General features: G+C 40.4%; 1 protein-coding gene across 1 annotated transcript in view; it reads left to right on the top strand.

Annotated features, from left to right (window-relative positions):
- LOC122551725 (low-density lipoprotein receptor-related protein 1-like) overlaps positions 1–24866 on the top strand; it is a 1892490-nt gene that overhangs the window by 1744740 nt on the left and 122884 nt on the right. The window contains exons 68-69 of the mRNA XM_043694091.1: positions 8287–8403; positions 12363–12469. Of these exons, the coding sequence (XP_043550026.1) occupies positions 8287–8403; positions 12363–12469 (224 nt within the window). The remainder of the gene's footprint in view (positions 1–8286; positions 8404–12362; positions 12470–24866) is intronic.

Here is a 24866-nt window from a genome sequence, read left to right as displayed (position 1 = left end):
GTGCGTCCGAAAAGAAGGAAGTGGAAATTCTTAGAAAAGAGGTTGGAGTTTGAGCTTCGAAGAAATATCTCCTCCAGTGGAGCAAAGTTCCCCAGGGCACAAATACTCATCCTGGATCTCTGGTTTAGTTTGTTTGATAATGAAAGCCCATTGTTGACTATGCCTTTGAGCTCAATAATTCTTAAGCAAGGATTATTCTTTTTGACATGGGTTAGCCAATGTAATATTTTTTGTAAATAAAATCTGCTTTGACCAAAATAAAATCCAAGTCTTTACTCACTATACAGAATCAATGTTGAAGTATTTAAGATGAGAATGGTCCCTCAGAAACATTATTTAAACTTTTGATGATTTTTAATGAAATCCACTGAGTCTTTTATAGCTTCTTTGACTTTAATTATTTCTGATGTTAACTCCCCTATGGACATAATTAACATAATCGAAAGATAGTTATTTAAAATAGTTCTATTCTTTAAGTCAGTAACACATTTTCACATCACCATAATTAGCATTTGGATGTGTCAGCAGCCATAGTTATTTTGTGCAGTAGGCTGTGGACTCCATTTGAAGAAATTGTTTAGATATCAAATCAATGAAAATATTTTTTGTAATTATTATTTAATCATGAAAGTGATGGCATTTTATTTCATTGTGTATTCTTCAAATATTTGTCTAACATTCACATCAATTTCATTTTGGAATTGTATAAATAACTGTTTTCTGACCCTTTAATATTATAAAGTTGTTTTAATTGATATCATCCTGAATTGCATAACAAAAAAAACACAGATGCCTTGAATCTGGAATTTCATTTTAGGTGCAATCAGCAGTCCAGGCAAAAAGTATTGTCAAAATTGCAGTACTTTTCTGAATGTTGCTCATTTTCACTCATATTAATTTTGTGTGTCATTGCAAGTAAAATTTTCTGTGAAGCAGTGTGATTGAACAAGCTTATATATATATATATTTTCCTATTTTGCAATGAAGGTACTCCTTGAAATATTGAAGCATCAGTGCTGGAACCCTTGTCCTTCCAGATTTTCATTAATGACCCAATTCTTAGTGCATAGAGCACAATTTCCATAATTTGAGAGTGACAGAAACTATAAAGCATTATGAACCATGAGGCCAAGATTGCAGAACTTCAAAACGACATATTATATGAGGACTAAAATTAATTAATTGGCTCATAAAAATACATTAAATAATCGCATATATATGTGCATGTTTCATTGCATTTAAGAGCATTTTATGTGGTGTCTCGCCATCCAACTGAAGTTTTCAGAATGCACTATCTACTGACAATCATTGTGAAGTTGCATTATTGCATTACTCCTATGATGCACTATTCCATCTATATTGACCTTACTGACATTTACCTTGTAAGCTGTTACAAGTGGAAGCAGTCAAAATACTCCTGACAATATCTAAACTTCAAACCCCATGTGTGTTATTCATTACCCTTAAACTTTGATCGTCTTTTGTACATTGTATTCTGATTTAAGAAATGATTTTTGCTTTCAGTTTAGGTATGCCCTGTATCTGTAATTGTGTAGATTGTAATAAACAGTGGCTCAAGGTAGTACACAAAGTGTTTGTAAAATGTCCAGTATGTGTAACATTTCAACAAGAGAAAACCACCACTGTATTCTGCAGATGTATTGTATAATTTGAATTGAATTGAATTTATTATCATGTGTACTGAGGCACAGTGAAAAGCTTTGTCTTGTGAGCAATACAGGCAGATCACAGAGTTAAATAGCATAGATAAGTAAATAATATGTAAACAACGGCAAAAACAAAAACACAAGTACAGGCGAATATTAAGAGTTTGTGAGTCCATTCAGTATTCTAATAGTAGGGTAGAAACTGTTTCGAAACCAGCTGGTGCGTATGTTCAGGCTTCTGTACCTTCTCCCCAATGATAGATGTTGTAGAAAAACATTGCCAGGCTGGGATGGATCTTTGAGAATGTTGACGGTCTTTCCTTGACAGCGGGCCTGGCAGATGGGTTCTGTAGATGGGAGGAGAAAGTGAGGACTGCAGATGCTGGAGATCAGAGCTTAAAGTGTGTTGCTGGAAAAGCGCAGCCGGTCAGGCAGCATCCAAGGAACAGAAGAGTCGACGTTTCGGGCACAAGCTCTTCTTCCTGAAGAAGGGCTTATGCCCGAAACGTCGACTCTTCTGTAGATGGGAGGTTGGCCTTTGTGATTGTCTGAGCCGAGTTCCCACTCTCTGTAACCATCTCCAATTTTGAGTGGTACAGTTGCCACACCAGATACTGATACATCAAGATAGAATGCTCTCAATGGTGAACCTATGAAAGTTGGCAAGGGTATTCACCGTCACGCCAAATTTCCTCAGCTGCCTGCAGAAGAAGAGATGTTAGGCCTTTGTAACCAGTGTCTCCACATGAAGAGGCCAAGAAAGCTTGTTGTGGATGCCCACTCCCAGGAGCTTGGCACTCTCTACCCTTTCCACCTCTGTGCTGTTAATGTGTAGGAGGGCATGAGTAACATCCTTCCGAAAGTCAATAATGAGTTCCTTGATTTTGCCGGCATTGAAAGCTAAGTTGTTCTCAGTGCACCATTTTTCCAAGTCTTCCACCTCCAGTCTGTTTCATCGCCAGATGAGATTTGACCGACTATGGTGGTGTCATCAGCGAACATGTAAATGGTATTTGGCGATGCAGTCATGGGTATACAGTGAGTACAGTAGTTGGCTGAGTACGCACCCCTGGGGACTGCAGTGCTGAATGTTAGTGAGGATGAAATATTATCTTCAATCTTCACTGATTATGGCCTGTGGCTCAGGAAACTGAAGATCCAGTTGCAGAGAGTGGGGCTTAGTTAAACTAGTTTAACATTTCTGTTTCTGGAAATGTCCATCTATATTCTTCTGCTGTAGCTTGGTTCGTGTTCAGAACAGGAATTTCAGTCATACTGCAATTTTGTTTACCTTCAAATTCCACACAGCAAACATTTTGATGGAATCCATTTCCCTGACCTTTTTTCATGTTGAACATTGAGCTAAATCTTGCCTTTCTATTAACATCGTACATGCCCTATGAGGAACAGCTGGCAAAGCTTTTCTGCTAGACTCAAACCTTTGACAAAGTTGCTGAGATATTCTTTAAAAACAATTTTCACATTAAAAATAGAGCTTTGTCAAACCTCTGGAGAAAACCAATAGCTTATCCGAGGAAAGTGAATATGCATGGACTAAGAAATGGGCAATCATATGTAGTAGTTATTAATACATGTACTAAATTCTATTTCATTCTGCCAAACTTGATTGCCATCACCTATTTAATGTGAATTGGTCTCAGTAATAAATTTGGCATTTAGTTAGAATTATTAACTCACTATCTGTTTCAGAAAGTTGCAGTAAATGTTTAAATGGCATTGCAAACAAGCAGTTTTTTTTTCAGGTGTGAGAGCAAAACCTCAGTCACAGCAATTGAAGAATTATCTTGTGGAGAAATGTTTCCCATTTTCCTGACCTGCTCTTGCTCATTTACATAGTTTAGCAACACACTGTGACAAGCAGTTCATTCCTGCTAATGCTAGTGATCATTAGAGGATGGGTGGTGGAGTGCCACAGTTCATTTACATCTAATTGCTGCACTTTAATAGACAATTGCAACAAAGAACATGTACCTCATTCGTTTGGGTAACAGTCTGCACTCATCAGATAATATCACCAATTGCAGTGGAAAACAAAGTTCCTTTCCAGCATTCAGACTCCACAGCAAAAATGTTCGAGGCAGTCCACTGGTATTTTTACTGTAGAGATACATCAGCAATCTTTATAAATTGTTCATTTGGAAAGGAACTGATGTATATTCACGTCACTTCAGCAGCTGTTTTTGAGTTAGAATTAGAATTCCTACAATGTAGAAACAGGCCTTTCAGCCCAACAAGTCCACACCGACCCTCCGAAGAGTACCCACCCAGACACATTCCCCTCCCCTATTACTCTACATTTCCCCTATTGCAATAACTTACACATCACTGAACACTATGGGTGACTTAGCTTGGCCAGTTCACCTAACTTGCGTATCTTTGGACTATCTCCCAGCCATCTGTGCTGGGAGTATATGATATTTCTTATACAGCATAATTGTAAACTAAAAATGTTTCCTTATAATGCAAGGAAACTCATACAGTCACGGGTGGAACGTGCAAACTCCACACAGATAGTCACCTGAGGCTGGAATCAAACCTGGATCCCTGGTGCTGTCATACAGCAGTGCTAACCACTGAGCCATTGTGCTGTCTGTGCTGGGTGTATATGATATTTCTTATACAGCACATTTGTAAACTAAATATATTTCCTTGTAATCTTGTTGGTACTGTATTAAAATGAGGGAGTTAAACATACAGAAATTTGGAATCATGTTTTTTCTGATGATGAGTGACATAGAATTAATTCTCCACTATGATGCTGTGGAACAGTTAATAAATAACACATCACAAATGCGGTACAATTTCCAGAGCTTTGTGTTCATAAATGCCAGATATATACCACAATAAGATATTTCTGTTGCCTTACTGAAATATGTTATCCATGGGAAATGGTTTGCCCTGCAAGTCATTTAGAGCATGGGGATATCTTCTGAATAACTAATTAATAACAAAAAAAAACTCAGTTGTGGAAAGCAACCATTCCTTGGCAAAAAAGAAGTGCAAATTTGCTGAGTTTTATATCAAATCAAGATATTTTTATACTTGTAAACTTTAATGTGATCTTCTCAAAATATGACGGGAATAAAGTAAGTGTTAAACAGTTGAATTTTCTTTCTTCAGGCTTTTATTATTGCGCTGATCTACTGCCAGTCTCCAATTAGAATGCAGAAATTTTTAATCAACCTGTTCAGTTATGTTGCAACACATATGGGACTTGAACTCAGGCCTTCTAGCCTAGAGGTAGGAACATTACCACTGCATCACAAGAGCCCTTTAGAAAACAAGTCCATCTTTATGCACAGCTGATCACACAGAGAACAGCCATCTAATTATTATGTCTTGAACATAAAACATTGAAAAGTATAGCACAGTATAGGCACTTCGACCCTCGATGTTGTGCCGACCTTTTATCCTACTCTAAGATCAAACTAAGCAACATACCCTTCATTTTATCGCATCCATGTACCTCTCCAAGTGTTGCTTAAATGTCCCTTATGTATCTGAATCTACTACCACTGCTAGCAGTGCATTTCCATGCACTCACCATTGTCTGTGTAAAGACCCTACCTCTGACGTCTCCCCTAAACCTTCCTCCAATAAAAATATGCCCCCCATCATAGCCATTTGCTCCCTGGCTATCCACTCTATCATTGTCTCTCATCATCTTATATACCTCTATCAAGTCACCTCTCATCCTTCTTCGCTCCAAAGAAAAAAGCTCTAACTCCCTCAACCTTTCTTCATAAGACATACCCTCCAGTCCAGGCAGCATCCCGGTAAATCTCCTCTGCACCCTCTCTAGAGCTTCCACCCTCTTTCCTACAATGAGGCGACTGGAAGTGAACACAATATTCCAAGCTTGGTCTAACCAGGGCTTTACAGAGCTGCAGCATAACCTCGCGGCTTTTAAACTCAATCCCCTGCCAATGAAAGTCGACACACCATATGCCTTCTTAACAACCCTATCAACTTGGGTTGCAACTTTGAGGGATCTCTGGGCATGGACCCCAAGTTACCTCTATTCCTCTACATTACCAAGAATCCTGATTTTAACCCTGTAATTTGTATTCAAATTTGACCTTCAAAAATAAATCACTTCACACTTTTCCAGGTTGAACTCCATCCGCCACTTCTCAGCCCAGCTCTGCATCTTGTCAATGACCCATTGCAACCTACAGCTGCCCTTCACACTATCCACAACTCCACCAACCTTTGTGTCCTTGGCAAACTTACTAACCCACCCTTCCACTTCCTGTTCCAAGTCACTTATAAAATTCACAAAGAGCTGGGGTCCCAAAATAGATCTCTGTGGAACACCACTGTTCACCAAGTTCCAGGCTGGATATTTTCCATCAAGTGGCATCCTCTTTCTTCTTTGGGCTAGCCAATTCTGTATCCAGACAGCCAAATTTTCCTGTATCCTATGTCTCCTTACTTTCTGAATGAAGTGTGCTGGAGATGTGAAATTTTTATTGATAAATGATTTGTACTGCTGTTGTTACCAGACCTCACATAGATATTATCTGATACTGAAAGTAGAATTTTAATGGCTGCAGCAGTGAACCATCCACCAGCTAGAGAACTGGTGGGAACTCTACAGTGACCATTATTTTGAGTAAATCCCACTGACTACTGTTATTAGGGTTCCTGGTTCTTGTAGGGCTGTGTTTCCCACACAAATTTCACTTTCAAGATTATTATCCCAGCTCTAAGAGTTGCCAAGTAATCAGACTGGCAAACTTTCTGTAATAGCAACATCAGTGGATACTGTGGGCTCTGTTGATATTGTAACACGTCAAAGGTCATTGTTGGATCCCCAGATCTCAGGGATGCCCTGCATCTTTTATGTCCACAACATAAACTTTCCAAAACTGGAGCAATAACTGGTAAAATAGATGAAGGGTTGTTTATTCATGGTAAAAATTTTTCAGGCATGTTCTTCAAAATATGTTACATCTGCTGATTAGCTTTGTTCCAAATATTAAATCATTTGATAAATCACATCATTTCCTGTGATGACATGTGCTAGCCTATTTGCATATTCAGCAATACGCTAGACAATGCTCAGGCAATTGAAAAATATCACAAGAGGCCTGAGAAAGGTTCAGAGAGGTATGTATGTCGCTATAAGGACCACACAGTTTGGGTTTCTGTAGATACCTTTCTTGCCACTGGCATGTCCCTCCATTTGAAAGATCCAAGTACTCACCCCACCTGGCACAGAAATGCCTGCCAGGATTTACCTGGGGATTTTCCCACGTGCAAGCAACTGACCATTTCAATTCCTCAATTGGATCCCTGGAATGTAAACACTAGGTGTCACTGTGTACTGAGGTTCGACCATGTCTCTAGTGTTGCGAAAGATGGGCCTGGCCTTGCTGTCTCAGAATGCTTCAAGTACTTGGACCGTTCTGTATCACCTGTCCCTCGTGGAGAAATTTGTGAAGAAAAATACCTTTGACCATAATTCCACCAGGAAGTGGTCAGCACGTAGTCTCCTTGAGACCCTTCAGGAAAAGGAGAGGGCAGATCCTGTTGAGCAGTTCCCTGGACAGACTGTCATGGTCACTTGGCAGAATGCCTCATCGCCAGAACTTCCAATCAAACATAAGGACATGGCTTGGCTAGTGGTGAGAAGGGCTCTGCCTGTGAGATCTTTTATGCATGCCTGGACTCTCTGCCCACTGCACACTGCCCTCGAAGTGGCTGTGGAGTGAACAAGACAGTCGCACACCTCCTTCTGAAATGTGCCTATGCAAGGGAAGTCTGGAAAGGAATGCAGTGATGCTTGTCGAAGTTCATCCCGAGCAGCTCCGTGATGTGGGACACTGTGCTCTATGGTCCGTTCCCTGGGACGCACACGGAGACAAACATCAACTGTGCCTGGAGGACCATCAACTTGGTGAAATACACTCTTTTTGGTCTGCCCGAAACTTGCTCGTCTTCCAGCTGAAGGAGTTGACTCCAACTGAGTGTTGCAGACTGGCACATTCCAAGGTCCAGGACTATGTGCTGAGGGACACGCTGAAGCTTGGGGCAGCTGCCACCAAGACATTGTGGGGAGAGACCACCGTATAAGGTCCTCCTGCCAAAGAGTAAGGGGGGGCCCACTCAGTAATTGGTCTCCACTGATGCCTCAGCTAAATGCCAGGAGACTGGATGGTTAGCATGCAGAATTGTAAACACTAATGACTCAGTCTGTTCTCTGATTATAAAGACAGTATACATCTGAAAGGCATCATCAACCGGTACCGTACAGGTACCGAAGATTTCTATGAATAAAGCATATTTTTGGAATAAAAACAATGTCAGTTCCTCAACTGTTGGTCAGGGGAAAGTTAAATCTGGACCTTTCCCACTTTCGAGTGATTTAATGGAGTCAGAAAATCTATCTGTGTACCTTCTCCATTATACAGCATCCAGTCCCACACCAGCTACCAAGGGGACCAATAAATTTTGCTTCTAGTATCAGTCTGTCACCAATGATACAATAAAATGATCTGCTTTTCTTTGTAATTTGATCAAGTAAGATGTACTTCATGATGAAAAGACTGCTAGTGTGAAAAGGCAATTATCCCACTATTTAAATGTCTTTCAGACGAAAGAACTTGTGAACCATACCAATTCCGGTGCAGGAACAATCGTTGTGTACCTGGTCATTGGCAGTGTGACTATGACAATGACTGTGGAGATAACTCAGATGAAGAATCATGTGGTGAGTTCATCATTTGTTTTGATATTTGATTAATGGTTTGGGGGAAAATAAGTCATTTTCGCAGTTTCAACAGTGCCATATTACAGATTGCATAGAATTCAATTGTCAGCAGAACACAGAGCAGATCCTTTGATTAGGAATTTAGTGAATAACCTTTAAGAACAAACAGTGAAGGAAGACACAATTTGATGATACCAGGGCTGAATCAATGCAGAAAACGATGTATTAGATGTAGACTTATGCCTTTTGCGACCTGAGAATTGTTGATGCAACCATAACATATTAACATAAATACTCAACAAATACATAATTACCTATTTGAGGGAAAGAATAGGAGAGATTATTTTTCTACTTAAATTTATCATAATTATCAAATTTAGACTGCTAAAATTTGAACACTTTGAAATCTGAACACTCTGAAATCAATTTACTCCAGTAACATTTGAATGTTGTGTAGTTGGATTTCGCCATAGTTATTCGGAAAAGCAACATCACAGAGGAGCTTGTTCAGCAACTGAGGCATTCACCTAAGTTAAATCTGCCAGACATGCATTGACTGTGGAATGATAAAAACATGAAAGAGATTACATCCATTTCACAATGTTCTCAACACAAAAATGCAACATGCAGCCCAATGACCATTTTAAAAAACTGCAATCATTTCAGATTTATTTTTCTATTTGAAACTTCTCCCCTGGGTAACTGGCAATCCTTTTCTGCTTTCCCGTGTGTACTTTCAATGACAAAGTGCACTCGTAAGGGGTGCATTACCGTGATGATGAGTTAGCTTGGTTAAGCATGTATAGTGTGTGCTTTATGAGCCTAAAAGGTCAGCACCTGCTATCACAGCATTCCAAACATTTTCAAGTCATACATTTGGAAAAGAGGTGTGGGGTTAGAAAGCCAGGCCTACCAATTTTTCAACAATGTGAGTAACCAGAAAACTGCATGCTAGTATTCCACTAAAATTCTTTGCAGAGCTATAACCTAAATCCATGTTCTGGTGTAAATTATACGACTTCAAGGAAGATGAGCAAATACAGTCCTGTATATTTTTGTGTACATAACTAGTGAACAACAGCTTTCCAAGTTAGATGCCTTCTTGTTGGAGATGGATAAAATCTGGCACTTTAACAGCTCCATCCACAATTGTAATTTGGTGCTTGTGAGCATGGGCTAGTTCAGTATCTGAGGAGTTGCAGCCTTATACTGAAAGGTAAATCATTATTGCTAAAGATGTTTGGGCACAGGACACTAACCTCGGGGACTTTAGCACAGCTGTCCTGGAAATTATATATTTGGCTTGCAGCAATCACATTCATCTTCCTTTGTGCTAGGTACGTCTCAATCTAGTGGAGATTATCCCCAATTCCCATTGAGAGGAGTTTAGATCAGGCTCCTTGATTCCACCCTTGGTTAAATATTGCCCTGTTTCCAAGGGCAGTGACTCTTATTTGACCTCTGGAATTCAGCTCCTTTGACCATATTTGAATAAAGGACTGCGAGTCTGGCACTTGCCAGAACCAAAGCTGAGTATCGTAAGGTTGCTGCTGAGTACCACTTCATGACAATGCCAGCATTATTTTCCATCACTTGCTGATGATTTAAGCTGAAACTTTATTGCTGGAACAGCACAGCAGGTCAGGCAGCATCCAGGGAACAGGAGATTCGACGTTTCGGGCACAGGCCCTTCTTCAGGAATGATTCCTGAAGAAGGGCCTGTGCCCGAAACGTCGAATCTCCTGTTCCCTGGATGCTGCCTGACCTGCTGTGCTGTTCCAGCAATAAAGTTTCAACTTTGATCTCCAGCATCTGCAGACCTCACTTTCTCCTCGATGATTTAAGCTGGATGAATTTGAGGACCACAGAGATTTCAGAGGGTAATACGACTTGAACAGATTGCAGAAATTACAAACTCAGGCACCATGTTGAACACAAGTGTGAGATTTTTAAAATTTTAGTGTGAATACAGGCAAAGAAGGATCGGATGGGCTCAAACTTATAGTTGGCTGTAGTTTCAGCCTAGAGTATATTCAGTTCATATGCTTAAAGTAAATCAAGTGGGTCTTAGGATTTACACCATTCCCCCACCTGCTGTCATGTATGAAGATTCATGGGAAATTTTGGGAATTAAGGGGACTCATGGGAATTAAGGGCTACAGGGAGAATGCGGGTAAGTGGAGTTGAAATGCCCATCAGCCATGATTGAATGGCGGAGTGGACTCGATGGGCCGAATGGCCTTACTTCCGCTCCTATGTCTTATGGTCTTATCTCAAACTTAGTCCCTTCATTGAGGTCTGCAAGCTAGCCCCTGCTAACACCCAAATGTACCTGACATCAATGCTCTTTAACCTTTTCTTCTTCAGGGACTGGCTGTATTCACAATAGTGACGACCTTTCAAAACTGATGCTGCTGGAACTGTAGAGCTACTAGTCTATTGAACTTGGCCAGAAATCTCATTCTGAGCCCATTAGCACTAATTGAGCATAAAATAGCTGCAGGGCAGTTGGCCAGGCTCCCAAAAGTTCAGAGGCTGTGGAATATGGCTCATATAACTCAGCCCATATTTGTTACAAATACCAAACTTTATAAGGTGGTTACCTTTTAACTTAGTTGAAATTCACTTGAATTGCATTGAGCGTATTGAGTGAAGAGACTTTTAAAAGAAGACTCAACCTGGTAAAATTGGGAGTAGAGCAACTGATGAAGAATTTAGGATTTTATTAACTAGACTACACATTAATGACAGCATGGAGTGACATAATGACATAGACTTTTTTGGTTTTTTTAATTAGTTCGTGAGGAAAATATATTTTTCTACAGTTTAATTCTTTAAAGGCTTACAAAGTAATGTTTGGTCAAAGTTGAGTGTACTACTCACAGTAAGTCTTAAAATGAGAAATGTAATCATTAATTGTTTGGTAGCTTGCTAGGAAATTCAAGTACCATAATAAAAGTTACCTGACTCTGCAGGGTTTGTAACATAGGGCAATTACCTAACAAAGATCAAGGCAGTTCATTTACTTTATACCTTCTTGGAGATATTCTTTGTCAATGTATAGCTTTTTTAAGTAAGATGGTTTGCTTGAGAAAACAGTACTTTAGAAATAAACAGCTTATATTGATCTCATGCACTTAAAAATCTTAGGACAGCATCAAAAAAAATTGCAATCAGAAATATTGGTCTGTTGTCTGTCTGTTGTTGCCACATTGTGCACAGCAAGATCCCACAGGCACCATTATCATACATCATTGGTAGTCAGATAAGAGTTAGTGGTGGAATACATTATCATTAGATTCTGTTAATTAACCAAAATGCAAAGCAGAAATCCTACCAGATGATATGTCTTTCTATAAAGTTTCAGAAATTATTTCACTGTGCAGTGATGTATAAATGTGGCTTTTGGTTGGAATAACCAGTTAGCGAGTAAAATACTTTCTCCCTAATTTATGTCTTAATTGCCTGCAAAGTAACGTTTGTTCAAAATTGATTTTGGTATGCTATTCTTAAAACCTGAAATCTTGTTGTATAGTTATTTTGGTTACTTGCTGGGGCATTCATGTGTTGTTAAAAGTTATCAGTCTCTATGCTTATAGTAATAGTCATCTGAGCACTATCAATATTTATGAAGATTTTGAAATTCTTTTCAAGTTCTGTACTCAGCCACTTTTCTGAATCATCTAATTTAAAATTCAGATATTTATTAGTTTTTAAACTGCGTCTGAAGTTTTTGTAATTGCATATGCACTCAAGCATAAGAATTTGTCAAGACTCAACTACCTTCAGTGACTTAATATTTTGGTTCATTCAAATTTCATTGTAACCAACATAGTTGCAAAATTTAAAATGACATGAGAATGTTTGCATTTAATTCTTGACTATGATAGAACAGTTGCCATAGAATTAAATTAATTATTAAATTAACTCATTTTAATTGCTTATTTTTAAAACCTTAGCACTTCGCTCCTGCTCGATGAACGAGTTTACCTGTGCAAATGGTCGTTGTGTTGCAGCCAGATGGAGATGTGATGGAGATTATGATTGCTCTGATAGTTCAGACGAAGTAAGTTTTCTTTCATTACTTTATCTAAGTTATAGAACCTAACAGTTGATCCATTGTCTGCATGCAATATGAATCCAGTATTTCACCTCTACATTAATGAACCATTTAGTTCGGGAAACCCAGCAGTGGCCTTGACAGAATATTACTCTTGGTGTGGCTGGAGATGGTTGAGAACTCAGAGGTAATTTTTCAGGTCAGGTCGAGTGACCCTTCCTCACAGCAGCATGTTTTGACTGTCTGGCCAAAGATTGCAACAGTATTCTGTGTATGTGTGAATAAATCCCATTTGTCCCCTTCTTTATCATTTGATCTACTTGACCACACAATGCTCAGTTGCTGCTTTTGCTGTTCAGTTCTGTAGATTCATGACATTTCTCTCCAATCTGTCCCAATGAAACAAATCCATTTTAGGTTGCCAATCAAACCAGCCTTTCTGATGGTCATCCAGAATTGTCTGCTTTATCCCCTCCATCTTCATCCTTATCTACATTCTGTCCCAGCCCTAGGATTGAGTACACTTCCATATTTATTCTAAGCACACTCAGCTCTTCTTCTCCACCACTTTTCCTTACTGTCTGTGCTATCAGACTGCCTGCCAAACAGGAGAACATGAATGTGTCAAATGTCCCTCCAATTAAATGTTAGAAAAATAAACATTTGACAGATTGGTTCCTATCATAATCTCTGATCCTCTGCCCCATATTCTGCCCTAGGCTGGTTATAACACTGTTTGTGTACTCATCAAAGCTGATTTGGACTTCAAAGCTCCACATACACAACAAGATAGCAAATATCCAGCTCGGCAAAACTATTCCTTTTTGCAGCTATAACACTCACTCTGTCGGGAACTTCTTATTTACTCTTTTGTTTGTTTGAAACTGGATTTCTTCAATGTCATCCTTGACTTCCTGTCATAAATGTCAACTTGTTCAAAATTCAACAACCGTACAGTGTTGCACTGAAGTCTGCTTGTCTGTCACTTTTTCCTCGCTGATCTGAAATGACTTCCTGAACCGCAAAATATTACTTTTAAAGCCTTCTTCCAAACATTTGTGTGACCTTTCAGTGCCTTCTTTCAGCAGCATCTCCAGCTTTACATCCCTCTCAATTGGCGTTCTGTGCATTCCGCCCACCTTTCACCCTGTTATTTCTGATAGAAACTGCTGCTGTCTCGACTGCTGTGTTAAACCCCTTCATCTGCAGCACTGAAACCTTTAAGAACCTCCATATTTACAACTTGGTTTTCAGTCTCCTCCTGGTACTGCTTGATAATATAGTATAGTACTCTTAGTCAATCAGCTAAATTTTCTCCCCAAACTTTTATCTACTTAACTTTGTCTAAAATGAGTTTTCCAATGCAACAAAAATTTGGAATAGAAAACTATTTTTTGAAATTCAAATGAACAAAGTTCAAAATGTTCACATTCACAATTGCATTTAATTTTAAAAAATGATAACCGGAACAAGACAAAACACGGAATCAGTCTTAACACTGCCTTACAAAGAATATATTTTTTGTGTCTTGGTGTTCAATGCTGTGGAATATTGGATTTGATGGTGGATCACTATTCATAATGCAAGCAGGGATAGTAGTAGGCTGTAATAAGACTAGATTCTGGATCAGTGGTGCTGGAAGAGCACAGCAATTCAGGCGGCATCCATTTTTACCTGTAATAAGACCAGAGTTAATGGTAGTTCTTTGTCAATAATCGAAGATTACACTGAACATCATTATGTAACCAAATGTGCGTCAGGAGTTTTTCACCTGGGTTCTAGCTGACCAAGATCACATGATTTTGTTTGTAAGTGTTCATATTGCTAGCTGTAGGCTGCCACCTGCTGCCTTTCTTGAATAACTTCTTGAAGTTGGACAAATTAATGAATACTAGTACTGAAGTCAGTGAACCAAAACTACAACCTTTCAGACTTTTAGTTGAGTTATTTTTATTAACAACCAAAAATTTCATGCATCGTCTTTGAAATTGAAATAGCAGCTTTCTAACCAACTACTGATTACTTTAATGATAGTAATTTATGGTTTGAAACAAAATCTTGACCAACCTCCCTTTGTTTCTGTGTTTTGGCTATTTGTTGCCATGCAACCCTGCATTTAGGATGATATGTGACTGACTGAACTTTCCCTGACTGCCATCAACATTTCAACATTGCCCAGTAATCAGCTAACAGAGAACAGAGCTGTATTGCAACCAGAAAATTATTATCCTCATTCTCTCCATAGCCTTAAGAGAAATCTTTACAGCCGTCGCATGTTAAATAAAAATGCTCAGTCAAGTAACCTAACTCTGAACTTGTTCAGTTGTCTCCTAATGATCGCCAAATACATTAGCCAGGATTTTCTTCAAAAGATGTCAGTCCTTATTTTGAGACAATACATACCTAATTAAGGACAATGAGCTGGCTCTCTATGTGATCATTTCAATCAGATGGAGGGTAGCTCTGCAGTCTCTACATTGTCAGTGAGAAATGTTGAGTTTGCAAGATCAAAGATTCAGAGGAATTAGAAAATTCTTGTCTTTGTCACAACCAGACAAAATGCTTTGCAACTGGGATAGTGCCCATGAAGATGCCCCTTAAGTGGACCACTTAATTGGTAAAATCAGTTGCCTGCATTTAGTTGTTGGATGCCAAGCCATTATCATCCCATTGCTGGTAAACAGTCTGGCAACAAGTTTGCATCACAGACCACTTCCAACGTTCCAGTTTTCATTTTCATTTTCATCATTCCTAGTTTATTCTGGCACTGTAGCCCAACTGTACATCAGGCACATATTTTGGGTACAAGCTCCCTGGATTGGACACCTATGTAGATACAGTTGGGAGTTTAAAATGGATCCAAGAGAGCATGAAAGCAGAGTTTGCTGATGTGAGTTAGCAAATTATTTTAAAAGATAGTCCCATCTGTTATGATAATTCCATCTTCCACTGGGGAGCTCTGAAATTACTTTTTCCCTCCAAGATCCTCCTTTTGTGATTGACAGGGCCATCAGTTGTGTCCAACCCATCTCCACCTCCAGTAAAATGCTTGCACCAAATATACCTTCCCCTCCCCTCCACTGTCAGCATTCCATGGGAACTGTCGCCTCCATAACACCGTGGTAAAAACAATGACTGCAGCTGCTGGAAACCAGATTCTGGATTAGTGGTGCTGGAAGAGCACAGCAGTTCAGGCAGCACCCGAGGAGCAGTAAAATCGACGTTTCGGGCAAAAGCCTTTCAGCCTGAACTGCTGTGCTCTTCCAGTACCACTAATCCAGAATCCATAACACCTTGGTCCATTCCTCTATCACTCCTAATGTTTCCTCACTCCCGCATGACACGTTCCCATGCATTTGCTGAAGATGTGACACTTGCCTATTCACTTTCTCCCTACTCACTGTCAAGGCCCCAAACACACCTTCCAGGTCAACTAAACTTCCGCTTGTACTTTTTCCAATCTAGTCTACTGTAATGTCTACTGACGGTATGTTTTTTCTTTACATTGGTGAGATCAAATGCAAACTGAGTGATGAGTGTCTGGAACCTCTGTGCTCTGTTTATAAGAAAGACCCTGATCTTCCAGTTGCTTGTCATTACAATAAACTAACACTTTTGTCCTGGGCCTGTTCTAATGAAGCTCAATGCAAACTTCAGCAACAACACCTCATTTTTCACTTAGGTACTATATTGCCATAAGGTCTCAATATTGAATTCAACAACTTCAGAAATGGACTCCATTATGTGTGTTCTCCCTTTTTCTTACATTCTCTCTCGCTCTCCACCATCACCCGACAACCTTGTCTTGTTTGCATCTTGTTTACTCTATTCTTAGCACAGAGGATCCATCCTTTCTGTTTCACACCTTAATTTAGACCAAATTTACATCAGTTTTTCTCTTTCATCAATATTAATATTCCCGTGTTTATTTTGGATGTCCTCTGACTGTGAAAAGTACAGGAAAAAAATCATTTTCCACCACTTTTCAATTCTGAAGGAAATTCATACTAGATTTGAAACATTTATTCTACTTCTCTATCCACAAATGGTGTTAAACCTTCTGGGTTTCTCCTGTATTTCCTACATTTATAACATCTCTCACTCACTATCACCCACCCCAGTCTCTGACACCGTTAACCCTGCATGCCCTCTGTCATCACTGCCGAACCACTTAATCAGAATACCTCCCCACGTTCACCAACAGGAATGGCTGGGTCACCCATTTTCGTAATCTACAATACCTGGTTCTGTCTTATTTTGATAAGCAAAATATCCACAATAAGTCAATGAGTCAAGATGGTCAGTGGGCTACACAACATTCAACCCCTCACACCATATGTGGAAAGGACGCTGATGCTAACTACCCCAAGAAAAGCCTGGACTGGTATCACCCTTGACTTGGGTGAGTGTGCACTTTGGCAATGAGCAAAGAGCCTGGAGATACAATCTGGTCCACCTGAGGTGCAAAGTGTCCTTGCTGGTGCATGACAGTGATAATTGAGGGTGCAGCCTGACATGAGAAGCATTGAAGTCCAGAAACTTCCTGTAACTGGATCAGACATTTACATGAAGATTCAGAGAAGTTGGCACATGTTGGTTGGCAAAGTCCATGGATGTAGGCATGTGTGGCTAATGGCCATAGAGCATTGCCTGAAATATTGATGTCTAGTTTTCAACATGGAGATCAGTCAGAGAAAGAGACAAGCTGAATCCGTCATGTGCTCAAACTGGTCTCCTGATCAAATTTTCCCAATGTCGAGCTCATTTGGCAAGTTTGGTGAGCTGGAAGGCTGAATGGCTATTCACTGCTGCCTACTGGAAATCTTTTCACATCGATTGTGAAAAGCATAAGAATTAGCATAAGTTGCTCCTAAAATTGAAATGGATCTCACTAAAATTGTTGCCGGATTCTGCCATACATCTCACCATAGCCCATGTCGCTCAGTTTGCTAAATGATTCCACCAATATGTCAGTGAAATGAGTGGGCAAAGATGTGGCAAATAGAGGACAACAAGGGAACAAGTGAACTTGTCCATTTTGGCAGGAAGAATAAACTAGAAACTCAGAAATTTAAATGATGAACAATTGCAGGGGTCTGAGATGCAAAAGGATCCGTTTGTTCCAGTGCATGAATCACAAAAGATTAGTCGGCAGATACAGTATGTAATTAGGTAAGCTAATAAAATGTTATTGCTTATTACAAGGGAAATTTAAAACAAAATTAGAAAGCTGTGTTTTAGTTATGTGGGGCAATGGTGTGATCACATTTGGAGTACTGTACACAATATTAGTCATCTTATTTGGGGTAAGCTGTAAATGTGTTGGAAGCAGTTCAGAGGAGATTTACCAGGCTAATATCTAGAATAAGTGAATTGTTTTATGAGGAAAGTTGGACTGGCTAGGTCTGTATCTGCTGGAGGTTAGCAGAATATAAGATTGAAACAGATAGGATCCTGAGAGATCCTGGTAAGGTAGATGGAGAGAGATGGTTCGCTAATGAGGGAATCAAAATGGAGAGGTGTCGATGTTGGACTGGCGTGGACAAAGTCAGAAGTCACACAACACCAGGTTATAGTCCAACAGGTTTATTTTTAATCACAAGCTTTTGGAGCACTGTTCCTTTGTTAGGTGATGTCACTTCACTTTACTGCTTCTTTGTTGGACTATAACCTGGTGTCAGGAGAATCAAGAACCAGGCGTCACTGTTATAAATCAGGGGTCACCCATTTAATAGAGAGATGAAATAAAATTCTTCTGTTTCTCAGGGAGACTTTAGAATTCTAGATCATGGGAGCAACATTCTTTAATATTTTTAAGGTAGAGGTAGATAGATTCTTGTTATGGAAGTGGCTGAAAGGTTATTCAGGAATAGGTGGGAATGCAGACTTCAGGTTGCAATCAGATCAGCCATGATCTTATTGAATGGTGGAGCAGGTCTGAGGAGCTAAGTGGCCTATTCCTGGTCTTTGTGCATATACTTATATGCAAGAATTATACAGCTTACCTTGTCCTTTATACTATCTATGTTCTTTCTTAGATAAAAGCCAACAATGTGATGAGCTGTAAGTGATAATAGAAGCCCATAAAGCTATACATGTTTGCTTAATTATATATGGCCCCACCAACCTCATGGAACTTAACACTTTTTAGTATGGATTCGATTTACCAACCTGACAAATTTTATTTTTTCACCTTGTGGAATGGTTGTTTCAGTCCCACAGAAACATAAAAACATAGAATCCTTGCAGTATGGAAACAAGCCATTCAGCCATCAAGTCCACACTGATGAGCATCACGCAGCCACCACCTCCTCCAATTCTACCCCTGTAACCCTGCATTTCCCATGACTAATCCACCCAACCTGCATATCACTGGATACTATGGCCAATTTGGCATGGCCAATCCACCTAACCTGAACATCTTTGGACTATGGGAGGAAACAGGAGCTAAATAGTCTATTCCTGGTCCTTGTTCATATACTCATATGTGAGATTGCTACAGCTCACCTTGTCCTTTGTACTATCCACGGTCTTTCTTAGATAAAAGCCAACAATATGATGAGCTGTAAGTGACAATTGAAGCCCACAAAACTATATATGTTTGCTTAATTATATATGGCCCCACCAACCTCATGTGGACTTTAACACTTTTTAGTTTCTACCTACATAGAAACCCATGTAGACAGGAAGAATGTACAAACTCACGAGGTCCCTGTTGCTGTGAGGCAGTAGTGCTAACCATGGAGCCACTGTGCTTTATCTAGTAACAATAAAAGTGGCCAATCAAAAACACTCTGGTCTATCTGAATCTGATGGACATACCACTAACATATCAGAAAATAATTTCAAATCTATTCCGTTTACATGGCCTGGATAGGTAATTAACATATTGGTATCTGTGATCTTTCCATGCTGTAAGTTCTGAACAATCTTCGAAGCTGGCAGTAATGTTTGTCAAGAGTGAAGCAATTGTATCCTCTGGTGTCTGGAATTCACTGTTGATTTCCATTTATTCATGCAAAATGAAACCATTTTTTGCATAAATCAGTAAATTGGTGTGTACATACACTATTAATAAATTACAAAACATTATTTTTCTTGTCGATTTTATTTCAACCTTTCTAAAGAATGACAAAATCAAACTAGTTATTACATGTAGACTCAGGTGATATCATTGATCCTTATACTGTGTATTTCTTTGATAATAGTCAATAAATGTGCATGTGGATTAGTTGAGTTGGCTACCATGTGATACAGAATGACACCAACAGCACAGGTTCAATCTCTGTGCCTGCTGTAGTAGTTCATGGTGTGGTCACCCTAACACTATTCAATTTGAAATTGACATAAATATATACACATACCAATATACTCTCCCAAATTATAGAATCCCTACAGTGTGGTTGCAGACCATTTAGCCATTGAGTCCACAACAAACTCATGAAGAGTATCCCACCCAGACCCACCCTATCCCTGTAATCCTGCATTCCCCATGTCTAACCCACCTAGAATGCACATCCCTGGATTTAATGGGTAATTTAGCATGACTAAACCACCTAACCTGCACATCCTTGGACTGTGGGTGGAAACCGAAGCACACGGAGGAAACACATGCAGACACAGGGAGAAAGTGCAAACTCCACACAGACATCACTTGAGGTTGGAATCAAACCACCGTGCTGCTCAAATGGAGAGTTGTTTGTAAATTATGGCCAGTTACCCATTAAGCAGTCACAGAAAACAAACTTCATGCAATTATACAGCTTAGCGATGGCCATTCAGCCCATCATTACCTGTACCATCTCTTTGAAAGTGCAATCTGGTTAGACCCCTTATCTTCTCTTTCTCCATTTCATATTTCTTTTCTAGTCTTTTTCCTGTTCTCCCTTTCAAAATTTACTATTGAATCTAATTCTGTCAGACAGTACTTCTAAGTCTCAACTCACTGCATAAGAACATTTTCTTCTTTCCAATCATTCTTTTAATAATATTTCAGAATCATAGAATGGTTCACAGCAAAGATGGATGCCACTATCTGGCAGCATAAATGATGTCTTTATCCTCAGGCAACCTACCTTTCCTATTGAGCTTTGGTCTGCAAGAGGGTCATTGTTCAGAAACAAGAGTTAGTGCCTCTATACCTGATTGATGGTCTTCCCATTTCCAGATGAATACACAAGGGCAATTGGAGTATATTGAAATCCATGGGCCCATCAATAACATTGTGAAGCAGATCATTGGTGTGTGAAAGTTATCTGAACTGTTGAGGGGAAATCAATGGCTGAAGTTATGATTCAGCTCTAAAAAGATTGGGCAGATGTACACTGAGTAGTGAATGCAGTTCCTAGCACCCCACTTTAGAACAGATAGATTGGCCTTAATGGAGACTAGTGTACATTTATCAGAATTATACCTATATTCCAAGAGGTAACTCCTGAGGAGATAGTGTTCAGGCTCATTGGAGCGGATCAGCTCCAGGTCGGCAGCATCATTTTCTCTGTGTACTTCTCATTTTCATCTTTGAGGCCAGAGTGGTGTTGGTGGCATGATGGCTGCGGCCTTGGTGGCATGGGCCGAGATTCCTGGCAGTGGTGGTGGTGCTCAGAGCCTGCACCACTGGCAGCAGTAGGTCAAAAGCCTGAACTCCTGGTGGTGGCAGGCCCAGAGCCTCAATACTTGGCAGTGGTACTGCCTGGAGCCTGGACTCCTGGCAGTGGTAGGCCCAGAGCCTGGACTCCCAGCAGCAGCAGTAGTCATGGAGCCTGGACTTGGTGGCAGTGCCCAGACTAGGGACTCGTGGTGATGATAAGCCCGGACCCTGGACCTCTGGCAGCAGTAAGCCTGTTGCCTGGAGTCCAGGCAGATGTAGACCTCAAGCCTGGAGTCCCGGTGGCAGTAGGCCTGGGGCCTGGAGCCCAGGCAGCAGTAGGCCTAAAGCTGGGTGTCCCAGCAGCAGTAGATCTGGAGCCTGGAGTCCAGGCAGCAGTAGGCCTGGAGCCTGGAGTCCAGGCAGCAATGTGCATAGAGTATGGACTCCCAGTGGTGATGGGGCTGGAGCCTGGACCCCCAACAGCGGGTAGGCCAGAAGTCTTGACTCCTGGCAGAGATAAGCCCTGAGCTTGGACTCTTGGCGGTGTCATTGAGGTGGCACCAGAGCCGGGTCTCCTGTGACATTGACTTCATCATTGTTGTGCTTGCAGGAGAACTACATGATGAGCAGGATATCTTGTGAAGACCTTACAGAAGCACTCAAGCCAGGCTTGAGACCCCAATTTGAACAGGAGATGTTCTTTAAATTGTTTGTTTTTATCCTTATTGTACGTTAAAATGGTGCTATATTGTAGCAACAAGGCACTTTTCACTGTATCTTCATGACATGGGTGGCATGGTAGCTGAGTAGATAGCACTGCTGCCTCACAGCCCTAGGGACCTGGGTTCAATTCCAGCTGTGGGCAACTGTCTGTGTGGAGTTTGCACATCCTCCCTGTGTTTGTGTGCATTTCTTCCTTCTCCCACAGTCCAAAGATATGCAAGGTAGGTGAATTGGCCATGTTAAATTGCCCATAGTGTTCAGGGATGTATAAGTGAAGTGATTAGTCAGGGGTAAATGTAGGGTAATAGGGTAGGAGAATGGGTCTTGGTGGGATACTCTTTGGAGGGTCAGTGTGGACTTGTTGGGACAAGTGTCCTGTTTCCACACTGTAAGGATTTTATGATTCTATATGTGACAATAAATCAATCATGCATTCAAACCAAACCTTGATGTCTGAGACTCTCAGCCTCAGGACAGAACCCCACTGGTCCTCACCTACCACCCCACCAATCTCCATGTACAGCAATAAAGTTTCAACTTTGATCTCCAGCATCTGCAGACCTCACTTTCTCCTCAGGTGGGTGCACCACCAGCAGCGACCATGACCTCCCTGGTGTCCTTGTTAAACAATGAAGATCTGCCAATCTCTGATTGTCTGGCAGCCTATCCCAGGATCCTTGATTCAGGAGAAAACTCACCATTTCCCAAATTGTCACTGAATTCAGTGAGTTTCCTGAAAAGAAGCCAAAAGGGGAAGTTTCCAATTTTATAGCTAGTACATGTGACCCGTCCCCTCTGTTAATTACCACTGATATTCAAAGTTTGAATGTCAACATTCAGAATTCACTGTTACTGTCATTTACCTAGACTGATGTCCCATGTTTATATTGATCTATTCCACAGGTCACATTATGGGTCTCCTTATTTCAAACATAATCTATCTAGCTGATGGGATCACGCAGGAATGTAATTGCAGAGATATAGAAATACCAAAAGAAATATGGGATGGATTTATAAACTGTTAATTGAAATGACATGATGATTGATAAATGCTCATTGAGACTCAGTGGACACTTTAATAGAAGACCCATGATTCGAAAGGTCACATGATAAAGTATGTCAATTAGGTACTTGCCAATGGTAGGTATTACAATAAAGTAGAATTTTCAACTTTGTCAGGTGCACAGAGAGAACAGGCTGCATTGGATTGGCCACTTATGACTTATCATTACAATAAAGTAATCCACGACTGTCCATTTACACACCTGAGCTTTTCACCTTGAGAACTGATCAGTAAGAATGGATTTGCAGGCTACTTGTAAGATAGTCTTTTTTTTTTCAATTAACAGTCGTGTGGCTTCTGAAAGGGATGGCCAGTTTGACATCCACCACAGTCCCTTTGAGATGTAATGTGGTTTACTATTATTTCCATATACCTTTGAAAAAGCCCACATGAAAGTCTGCTAATGAAATATAGGAGCAAATTACTGCAGATGCTGAAATCTGTACTGAAAACCTGAAGTGCTGGGAATCACAGCAGTTACGCAGCATCCATAGAAAGAGGGAGTGCGAATGTTTCAAATCTACATGACTCTACATCAGAGCTCTGCTATCAGTCATCGAGACTTGAAATGTTAGCTTGCTCTCTCTTCATAAATGCTGCCTCACTGCTGTGATTCCCAGCATTTTTGGTTTCAGCTGTAACAAAATATAGTGCTTGTTCCCAGCACCAATATGCATTTAAGTAACACCTTTAAAGTAAATAAATTGTCATAATGCATGTCTCAGGAGCACTACCAAAGAAATTGATGTTGAACCATGCAATGAAGACGGCATAAGGAGGCTGCAAAAAGCTATAAATGGTATGCCAATGATCAAACTGTGAGTAATGCAGGGTACTGTGAAATTATCCATTTTGACAGGTAGATTCAAAAAGGCACATATTACCAAAATGGTGAAAGATTCCAGAGCCAATTGAAGGCAGAGGGATCTGGATGTCTTAATGCCTAAATTATAACAGGTTAATATGCAAGTACAGGTCGTTCTGCTTTAAAGCATGTTTTGTTAACACAAATTCTCTCTAACACTGCTTTTAAAGCGTTGTTGGTTAGAACGCAATTCTACCCCCATTAGTTTAAATGGTGCTGCTATTACACAATTTTCTTATAAAATGGATCGCATGGGAAGAGAATTACAAAGGGAATTGAATTCAAAAGTAGAGAGGATATGCTTCAGTTGTTCAGAACATTGGAGAGATCACATCTGGGGTATTATGCACAGTATTGGTCTCTTAGTTTGAGGAAGGATGTAAATGCAGTTGAAATCAGTTCAGAGAAGGTCTACTGGTCAAATATTTAGAATAAGACTTGTGGTGAAATATTAGGAGGTTAGACAAGTTGGACTTGTGTCGGCTGGAGTTCAGAAAAATGCGAGGTAACGAATTGAAACGTATAAATCCTTAGAGATCTTGATAGGGCGCATGTGGAAAGAATATTTCCTCCTGTCGGCGATTTTTAGAATTGGGGATCACTGTTTAAAGGTAAAGGGTAACCCCATTTAAGACAGACTTGAGGGGGATGTTTATTTCTTATAGAGTGTTGTGAGTCTTTGGAACTCTTCTCTCAAGAGGTGGTGGAAGTGATTTGATCCCAAGGTCCCGGTTGAGTCCCTCCCTATGGGTACCAAACTTAGCTATCAGCCTCTGCTCGGCCACTTTCCTCTGCTACCTGTCCCGAAGTCCACCTTGGAGGATGGTCACCCGAAGATCTGAGGCTGAATGTCCTGGACCACTGAAGTGTTCCCCTTGGGTTCATGTCACATTACAGGTGATCACCATTGCACTACACACACACACACAGATGTTCCTAAACACACACACTCTCACATACACACGGTCACAGGTACACACAGACGTGCACACAGACACCCACACACACCCTGAGAGACACACACACTCCCACACATGCACCCCCTCACAGACTTAAGACACTCTGCACTCACTACACACACACACCCACACACACTTTCTCACAACCCCCACCCAGACAGACACACACACAGACAGACAAAGACCCACATGCACACATATAT

This window comes from Chiloscyllium plagiosum, chromosome 7, assembly GCF_004010195.1.
Source record: "Chiloscyllium plagiosum isolate BGI_BamShark_2017 chromosome 7, ASM401019v2, whole genome shotgun sequence".
Classification (NCBI taxonomy): Eukaryota; Metazoa; Chordata; class Chondrichthyes; order Orectolobiformes; family Hemiscylliidae; genus Chiloscyllium; species Chiloscyllium plagiosum.
Note: the sequence above shows the minus strand (reverse complement) of the source record. Positions and strands in the feature narration are given on the sequence as shown.